We start from the raw sequence: 10,164 nt of genomic DNA, 5'->3' as shown, positions 1-10,164 counted from the left end.
CTTTTGCTACCAGAGTGACTGTAAACACAAGTGTAAGTGCCGGTAAAGATTTGATTGCGTTTCCAGACACTATGACACACAGCGTGTGCTTTCACACCCTGTTGAATTCATTTTCAGATCAACGAAAAAGAGCTCCAAGCTTCGGTTACAGAAAGCGCCTTTTGGATGCTTTGTGAACCTGCAGCAGTAAATATCATCAGAGTGTGATGAAGTCTCCACCTGTGCCAATCAGTCACCTTGTTTTCTGCTGTAATTGCAGTCCCCCCCCCCCCCCCCCTTTGGGATGATCAGTGTAATTTAAATTGCAGAGGGGAGGCGTCAGCGGTGTTTATTTAGCGCACGAATGAACAATCAAATCTTCTCAACTTCTGAAATCGACACAGTGTCACGAACAAAGTAGAATTTCTAGAATAGTGCCAGTGGTGATCTGGGTGCAAACTAGGAGTGTAGGTCCTGAATCTCACCTGCACAACAACCGTTAAACTCACTGGGTGCTAAAGTGTCTTTTCCAGGCCTGTGTATTTCAAACGGGCACGTGCCACTGAGTCAAATTTACTGAAAACTCCTTAAAACAAAAGCCAACTGAAATATTTTCTCGAGCCACTTGGAGGAAATGCAACATGGCTGACATTGTTTCATAGAAATTAGAACACATACATTTATTTGTGGGCGGCGTGGCTCGGAGGAAGAGCGGCCATCTAGCGACCGAAGGGTCACTGGTTTGATCCTCACTTCCCACGGTGACCATGTTGAAGTGTCCTTGAGCAAGATACTGAGCCCCTAAATGCTCCTGATGAGTAGGGTATAGGATGTAGGAGTAGGGCACCTTGTGTGGCAGCTCCCGTTATCAGTGTGTGTGTGTGTGTGAGTGAACGGGTGAATGAGACGGTACAGTAAAGCGCTTTGAGCACCCCTAAGGTAGAAAGGTGCTATATAAAAATGAGTCCATTTACCAGTCCATATACCATTTATTCTCTTATTTATTGAAAAGTAAAACAAAACACAGCATCGAGACTTAAATAAATCAGGCTAAGCTTTGATCAAAATATAGAAAATGAATATTTCACACGTTTGTCAAAAATATGTCAACTTTTTATTGCAGTCACAAAATGGCAATTACCATTCTTTGCTGTAAAGTAAAGCACTTTGAGCTGCAGCTGCATGAAGGTGCTGAATGAATGAAGTTTAGTATGATCACTATTTAAAAGGCTATAACTCTTTTATTCATTTAAATTTGTATGTCGTGCAATCCCTGTCATATTTTTGTTTTGCAAAAAAATGCACTTATTGTATCTGCTGTAGCTGTCTTATCTTAACATGGTTTGGATAGATTCGTTCAAATAATGTGTGATATGAAGTCGCCAGCCCGCCGCCGCGCTAGCTGAGCAACGATGCAGATTCTCCCGTAATGAAAACTCTAATAGAGAGATGCTTCATATCTGTGTAGATCCTAACACCATATTTAACTCCTAACTCATCTTATCATCTCCATTAGTGTCACAATCCTCTTTCCCTCTTCAGTTTAGCATTTAATAACCTGGACTGCAAACCTCACTATGCATCCTGTGTGCATCTAATAGAGGTCCCCTGTTCCTTTGTACTTGTATCATTATGAAATCTTGGCAGTCGACGTTATACCCAACGAGTGTTTGTGCTGCTGGATGAGATTGCAAGCGATTCAGCCTGGGATCGCCTTGAAAATAGCTTTCAAGCCACATTTTGTTGTCTAAAATGGAATTGTGGTGAAGTCAACATATCCTGCAGAGTGTACACTGAAGTTGAGTTTGTAGTTTTCGAAGTAATGGGAACTTTGAGAGAAAGTGTAATATGAGTCCTGTCCTCTAAAACATCTGCGGCTGACATCTCATCAGGCAGAAGAGGAGACAAAGAAAACAACACTGATAATTAAAATGGTCTGTCTAATTTGTTTCATTCTGGAAGCGCTTTGCCTGTGGGGAAATTTCGTGAAAGACGAGGGAATGATTCGTCATATTTCCATTAATATTCATCTGTGCTGCTGCACCTTAGCTCCCTCTGGTTACCAACATGCTGTTCAAACAAGCCCCCCTAATTACCAGATTTTTAGACTTTGATTTCGTAATTTTACCCATTTGCGAACAATCTGTTCTTCAAAATATACTTTTGATTCAGCTGCTGCTCTTCCACTTGTTTGGGTAGAATCAGTTGTGCATTGCTACAGTTCTCCAACAGTTTGATAGGACGAAAAAGTGACGCGCAGAAGCAGTGAATACGTGAAGAGTGTGAGATCCTTCTTTTTTTTATGTATATAAAAGCATGAACCACATGGAGCTCCAGCTGGCGGTAAAGTAAGAGCACATGCAAGGTGGAAGAGAGATTTGTCTCATTATACCAACACACCGTACCTGATGGTGCATTTGCATGTCTGGGTTCCCCGTCAGTCTCTGATTGGCTCGAGCTCGGCGAGGATGTGACTGATGTCAGCTTCGCTGCGTCATCCCAGTCTTTCAGTCAAAGTCACACCAAGGCCTCAGCTGGATTATTCAGGGATTTTCTCTGTCACCCGCTTTAGATTATTGTCGCGCGCTTTCTACTTGCGTAACAAAGTCGTCCTAAAATCATCTTCAGTTTGTTTGAAATTCTGCTGCGAGGCTCCAAGCGACGTGTCCCTAACTCACTAAGACGGCTAGTAAAGCCTCTTAACAGTGTCGCTCGTTACATTCAGAGTTGATCTACAAATCCTTTTAATTAGCTCGTCGTCTATCTATGGCAGAGCGCCAACGTGTGTTGTCCTAAATACGTATAAATATACAGATCTGCACTTTGATATGAGGCTGCAGAACCTACTGATTCAGCATGTGGATTGAATATTAGATGATGAAGAACACACGTCATTTATTTTAATCAACGCACAAGTACTTCAATGATGTGCATGAATCTGACTTTTGTATCACACCTGTTACATGCTTCAGTCTCTTGATTACACCCACAACACCCACAGGAAAAAGTATTAGTTCATGGACTTTCTCTCTCTACGGCCAGTCCAGAGTTCTATATTTTATTTTACGGAAGTAACTGATCTGTCTTGCTTAAAATAGAAAACCGGTAGACATAAACATTTCTATAGTAGGTAGTAAAGAGTATAGTAAAAGAAAGAGCTGAGGCTCTTCTAAAGTTGTTAATTGTTAGTGGTCATCGCAGTTAACTAGACGTCTTCCACGTGAGTCATGCACAGTCCAACCCAGAGAATCCTCTGCTCGGGATGCGCTGCCATGACGTTACTACTCACTGCTGTGAGACCAAACCAGTGAGACAAATGTCAACATGCGTCTGTCCGCTCAGCTGCTCCTACAGGAGCGTGCTGTCTTCCCTCTGTTTCATTGTACGTCTCTGTCAAACTCGCCGCTTGTTTTGGTGAAATACAAACTTTAGCGTGACAGCATCAGGACGAGAGAACCTGCAGAAGATCAGATGCTAAAACCACAGCCTGGATAACCAGATGAGGCATTCAAGGTGTTAGAGGGACAGTTCATCCCAAAATAAAAGCCAATTTTCCGCTTGACTGTAGAAGCGTTGTATTTGTTCCTATGGTGTTGTTGTGATTTGCTTGAACGTGTCTGCTTTAGAGATGTCCGCCCTCTCTCGAGTACTACTGTGTGTAACTGGGAGGCTTTTGTCTAGTTATGTTTTGAAATATAATATAGAAAACTCTGCAGCAGTGATTCCAGAAAATCAGACAGCTCCCACACCTTGGTAACTAGCAGCGAAATGAGAGCTAAATAATGCTACAGGCAAGTGGATTTTTGTTTTTTTTAAATTCTGGGTGAATTGCCCCTTTAATTTGCATTGAATAAAATGCAGAGACATCATTTATTTTACTTGTTACGATGCAAAGCTCTTTGTTCAACCATAAATACATTTTACAGAAAGCCAGACGACTGACACAGGAAGGGTTTTATTGTAGGGTTTTATAGCACCAAGTTTTTATCTTGTGACCTTCCTGGGGAGCTTCCCTTCACTAAGTACAATATAACAATTTACACTCAACAATTTTACAGGCTCAGACTTTTGCAGTCCAGTTATAAAAACTCTCTAGGGAGCTGCTCTATTATTTTCAGCACATGTATTATAGTATCATTACTACTTCCAATACTATGAACATGTTTTATCATTAGTATTAGAATCAGTTAATCCTCCCTCAGGTACACTATTGGCTGAATGCATAAGTGCCACAGTGAACTGCTGAACATCCAGGAGCGCAACATGTCATCACACTTAATTAGTATTTAATTTCAACCTCTTGATCCCAGACCAGAAACAAATGATGGCCTGAGATAGCCCAGTGCTCTTCGTGTGTGTGTGTGTGTGTGTTTTTAAGATGTTGCCTATCACTGTATTTCTCATCTTTAATTACCCGGTGCCAGCCCTCATTTATGTTATCTGCCTAAGGAAATTGAGGCAGTGCGTGCATTAAAGCATTTATGCGCTGCACTTTTCAATTCTCCCAGCAGGCTTTGGCCCAAATGTCATCTGAAATGTGAAATGCAGAGTCGAACACGTGCCTGCAAAGTTCTGCATCCAATTTTGCAGGTTCCCTGCTCCGCGTAAATATGATAATACGCTTTATTTGACCAAATAATATATTCCTCATACACTTTAATTAACTGCTACACAAACTGAGGGGGGGGGGGGGGATTAGGAAAATCACCAAGAAATTCTGCTTCTTTTCTTGATAGATATGTCACATTTATGAAGCAGTAGTTAAGCAGACATCAGATATTTCTCTGTATCTGACGATGTCATAGGTAATTATGTTTGTTTGACAAATATTGAATTTTAAAACATGAATGAATAGAAACAAATTAGTGGTCTTCTTTTTGATGACTTAATTACTGTGTGTGCACATGTGTGTGCGTGCGTGCGTGCGTGCATGCGTGTGTGAGCGTGTGCTCTCTGTTGGCAGTGATACGTGTTAACACTGGATATGCCTGTATTTAGGCCACTCCACTCCCTCAGGCTCACAACTTGTGTAATTCTGTGGGTTATAACAAGCAATTGCTATATATAAAACAAGGTTAAGTTCAAAGTCTTTGATAGATCGCTGGTGACAAGTGGTCGACCAGATCTGCAGCTGGTTTTAGGCTGCGCGTGGTATGATATCAAAATGTCTGCGCATTAAGAAAAATACAACAAGTGATTGTCCGCACTATCGTCTAGTTATCATCAAAATGCCCTTGCGAGCTGCTTGGAGCAACTCCAAAACAACACCATGCTATTAATTGCACCCATATGGTTCATAAATGCCACAGAAAGGGCTCACTAAAGAGGTCATGTATCAGACGGAGAGCAGGATCGCAGTGTCCTGACGAGGCCGTGCTAAGATAACCTCAAAGCTCCTCTGAAGAGGACATTTACTCAGTGTTATCCTGAATGTCCTGTGTAAAAGCAGAGAGTCATCTGGCAGTAATTTTATCCACTTTGAAGCAGACATGCATGATAAAGAATATCTCCTCGCAGCTTCTGTCTTGATGCAATTTATGCAGAAGCTTATCCCTGCTGAGGAAAGAGCTTCGCACGTATTATCTGGTTCAGCAGCGTGGAGATTCAACTAAACCGTGCTGAACTTTAGCCTGGCCTTTTATACACCTATTCTAAATGTATGTTTTAGAGGGGAAAAAAGTATTTAAAAGGTTTAAGTGAAACTAACCGGATCGTCTTTTGTGTCATATCTACGAACGACATACTTAAAGTGATGTATGTCTGTGTAAAGGTCATGGAATTGAGCTCTGTCATAGTGCAATTGTTCTTCTTTTTGTGCCCTGTGGAAAAAAAAATGCTTTGTGTGCCAAGCATGAAATCACATCCAGATCAATAAGCGCAAATGCTGCTGCTGGTGTTGCTGCAGTCGAGAGAGGAAGCTGAGATGATTTCTAACTCTGTAGCACACATTATTAAACACACACACACACACACACACACACACACACACACACACACCTAACAAACTAGCTAAAAATATAACAAACACACTCACCATGTCACTGGCGACCTGTCCAGGGTGAACCCCGCCTCTCGCCCGTTGACACTGGGATAGGTTCCAGCCCCCCCGCGACCCTTAATAGGAATAAGCAGAAGACAATGGATGGATGGACTCAGCATGTCACTGGTATTGTATCGCTCCGCTAATCTAATGAGATGTGGGTGGCTAATTATGTAGTGTAGTATGTCATATGACTTCATGACTTTAAAGGAGCAGGGGAATGTTTGTGCTTGAAAAGTGATATTTTTGCTCGAATATCAAAACCACATCGCTGCTTTACATTTCATAACGTAGCAACAAAGAGACAACTGGCTGGATTCTAAGTCTTTGCTGCACTCAGGCTTGCTCCTGCCCACTGCCTCAGACGAGAGTTAAAAGAGCTGCGGTGTTCTCAATGAGAAGTGGAATTGTTATCTAGCTCCTGTTTACTGGAGCATGTTTGCTACTGCAGGTTCACAGACACCATTAGCGTCTAGAGAGCTGCTAACCAGAGAGAGACGGCTGCATGCCGAGCGGCTGATTCCCAGGCAGAGCACCACTTCTCTGTCATCCGCATGTTAGAGTAAATCCCAACCAGAGCCGGGTCGCACTCCAGCATCTGTCTGTCATCGTGTCTCTGCTCTCAGGATAGTTAGGATAGGATGGATAGTTTTAATTATATAGCCACAGATAAGAATTAGACCTTCTGGTATTTCAATGTTTTGGGTTGGGTTCATACATGGCCATAGAGAGATTGAACTTGTTCCCTCGATTTAGTCATTTTGAGGAAACTAACTTGTACAACATAACAGAGGGAACAAGTTGTGTCCCATGGACACAAAATAACAAACTTGAGGGAACAAGTTGTATCTTGTGGCCTCAAAATCACTGCGTAACAAGTTGTCTTCATAGTAAAGAGGGGCTCCTTCTCTATGGCTGCTACGCCGATGCTTTAGTGGTTGCAACACTGATTCTTTCTTCAGGCTGACAACCACATGACACATGGTGCATTTAATGATGATAAACAAAGTACATGTATGTATAACTACGTGGTGTCATGGTGATGTATGAGTCACATGACTGATCAAATGGGGGATGAGAAACTGCTTTATATTCCACTGATGAGAGCAAAAACATTTGGTAAATTAAAAATGGAACATAAGAGAAAGCAGAGATAGATAGATAGATAGATAGATAGATAGATAGATAGATAGATAGATAGATAGATAAAGGATAGCAACGCGCGTACGCACACACACAACACACATACACACAACACACACACACGCACACACACACACTAACTCTGCAGTGACTGAGGGGAAAGAAGGGAGGCTGCTCTTATTATAATTCAAGGACCGACCAAGTTTGATGAGCGCCCCCTTCCCTCCCTCCCTCCCCTTTCTCTCTCCTCACTCTCTCTCTCTTTTCGCCCGCATCCCTCTCTCTTTCTCTCTGTGGCCCATTTGAAAGATCTTGATCCACAATGCAGGACAGCCGCGTCTCTTCTCCTCCCCTCCTCCTCCTCTTCCTCCTCCTCCTCCTCCTCCACCACCATCTTTGAGCTAGAACCCTGGCTGTAGGCTCCCAGCAGCAGCAGCAGCAGCAGAGGACCGGGGCGCTGCAGTTGCGCTGGCACACGTTCAGCGTGGGTGCACACGGCGACTGAGAGAGAGCCGACGCATCTTGTGGATTTCTTTCCGTACCAGCCAGTCCGCGTATACATGCGTCTCTCTGCCTCACCTCACCCACACCAGGAGTTGATTTTACGAGAAAAATGTGGCACCGCACAATAGCGACAGTTCTGGTTTTATTACATCTGTGGGGGGACTCGCTGGCTGGGTTTCCAAACCAAATCAACATCGGTAAGTTCAGTGGGACACGGATCTGTTTCTTTGTCTTTGGAGTATTAATGGGACAGGTTTCTGCTGGTGGCAGCAGTTATTTGACTGATTCATTGTCAAGTTCACTCCTCATAAGAAGCGTGTTGGCTCTTGAGTGTCTTTTGTGTGTTTGTGATTTAATAAAATATCCACCTGGAGCACGAATACATCAGAGCACATTTATCTCCCTGCTTTTCTTAATTTGTCCAACAATACGGAATTACATCGTTGTCTCCCATTGTAAATAAGTAATTTCTCTGTTTCAGGCATAAAATGTATTTTGAATATTGGGAATGAACTTAGATGAGACCCATTCCTCCCTGTAGGTGGACTGTTCATGCGCTCCACAGTGCAGGAGCACAGCGCCTTCAGGTTTGCGGTCCAGCTGTATAACACCAACCAGAATGTGACGGAGAAACCCTTCCACCTCAACTACAACGTGGACAACCTGGAGTCCTCCAACAGCTTCTCCGTCACACACGCCTGTGAGTAGATAGATACACACTGATGATGCAGACCAAAGTCACCACTGAAGGTGATACTGCTGGCTGCAGGCTAAAAATTCAAGTCAACACGCACGCGTTTACTTGAGTCACTTTTGGGTTTGTGCAGTGGTTTACATTCATTTCTTGGAGACTGACACAAACCACTCCCTGACTAATTTGGCCAAAAGATGTTTTACCACGCAGTTTTTGTTCTCAGTTGCACACTTACACAGTTAAATGGACTTAAGTCTGGTTTGGCCCCTTGAAATTTTCTTATAAGTCATATCTAACACACACACACACACACACACACACACACACACACACACACACACACAAATTTCTGTCAACATCTAGAGTCGAAAGAGGGGTTTTCCTGGTGGGAGCACAAGACAGTTGTGTACTGTTTTGCAGTATCCACCTGGCTGGCCGTCGTGTTAATATTTTGATGAATAGGTGATGTCAGGCGACCCAAAATGAAATGGCTGGATGATAGCTGACGCCATTAGCGGTGTGGTTAAGAGCAACCTTTAGATGTTGGTTTTGGTCCAAAGTTGGAGGGTGAATTCTGACTTTCATTGGATTTTAACGTCAACCTGATTTTCATATTCAACTTCGATGTAACGTCTGTTCGACATCATGTCCAAGTTCGCCAGATCTGGTTAGTTTGCCAGACAGTTGAAAGAATCCTTAGTGGAACCAGTTCAAGAAAACCGTTGATGTAAAACAGAGGAAAAAATCTAAGTGAAACCAAAATGTAACCAAGGCAAAGCGTTTCCTCTCTTTATTAGTCAGATACATCTGGGGCAAGAGATCCTGTTTTCTGGACTATTGAATATTTATAATAGCAACCTTTTGGTCATTGCTATCTGTCTTTTTATACAAAGGGAGCTGATGCAGTTTTTCCGCTTTGCTGTATCAAAAATGACAAAGCACGCCAGGTTGCTGGAGCCATTTTTTATAATAATAACTCCATCAGCTGAGGAAATGACCTGTCAGCCAATGAGACCACATATTTTCCCGTAAACCCTCTGTTCTTGCCTCCTCTTATTCCAGATATAGAATTTAAACTTCTTTTCAGCTGCATGGTTAAAAAACAAAAACAAAACCTCAAGCAATTTTCAAAGTAAAAAAAAAAAAAATTGAACGTCTCCTCTAAATACTGCTGGTAGCTAAATGTCCATTACTGTGGGATGTTTAGTTTTCCATTTCTTTGATAGGGCTTTAAGTCACATTACTAACATCACATTGAATTACTGTGACTAGGTTTGCTACGTGAGGCGTAGAAGTGTCACAGTCTCTGCAGATCTGATGGATTCGATAGGGAGGGCTGTGGACTGTGCAGTGTCTTCATAATTGGTCTACCAGTTGCTGCTCTGCGATGTAGGACACTAAATTCTGTCTGGAGAATTAATTTGTTATCTTTCTCCTCACCAAGTGCACCTCACACTTGATGCGTAACGATCAGCAGCAGCTCTTCGAACCCTGTCAGCCACCGTTGAGACGGCCTGTGTGAGCTAATGAAGTGGGAAGAGGAGAGTTGAACACAGTTGTGTGTTCACAGCTCAGCTACAGGAATGTATGTAGCGGATGATCTAGTCACTGGTGAGAGTACATGGGTGAGAACATGTTACTTAGAGCAGACACCTTGGGGGGAAATTGCAGAGGGATGCAGGTTGGCAAACATTCACACTCCCTGTAGCTGCTCAGTGTGACTACACAGCCCTGTGCTGTCAGCTAATGAGTAATTATGTTGGAGCCACTGTGGGGTCGTAGCTCAAGAGCACTTCAGTAGTTG

At 42.8% G+C, this 10,164-nt stretch overlaps 1 protein-coding gene across 5 annotated transcripts in view; it reads left to right on the top strand.

The window, feature by feature from the left end:
- Positions 1-6,016: 6,016 nt before the first annotated feature.
- The window catches only part of LOC147248769 (glutamate receptor 3-like), a 65,864-nt gene continuing 61,716 nt past the window's right edge, over positions 6,017-10,164 (top strand). For 3 of the 5 annotated variants that reach the window (XR_015119527.1, XR_015119526.1, XM_086226956.1), the window contains exons 1-2: positions 7,425-7,863; positions 8,208-8,366. Coding sequence is in view for 3 of the 5 variants with exons in the window: in XM_086226956.1 (XP_086083082.1) it covers positions 7,776-7,863; positions 8,208-8,366 (247 nt within the window). In the remaining 2 variants the exon portion in view is untranslated. Of the gene's footprint in view, positions 6,146-7,424; positions 7,864-8,207; positions 8,367-10,164 lie in introns of those variants that run through there. The other 2 variants (XM_086226954.1, XM_086226955.1) reach the window with 2 other exon arrangements.

The sequence above is a fragment of the Aulostomus chinensis genome, chromosome 15, assembly GCF_037954235.1.
Source record: "Aulostomus chinensis isolate RoL2024-O1b breed Wild chromosome 15, RoL_Achi_v1.0, whole genome shotgun sequence".
In the NCBI taxonomy this organism is placed as follows: Eukaryota; Metazoa; Chordata; class Actinopteri; order Syngnathiformes; family Aulostomidae; genus Aulostomus; species Aulostomus chinensis.
This window is presented reverse-complemented; position numbering and strand designations above follow the sequence as displayed.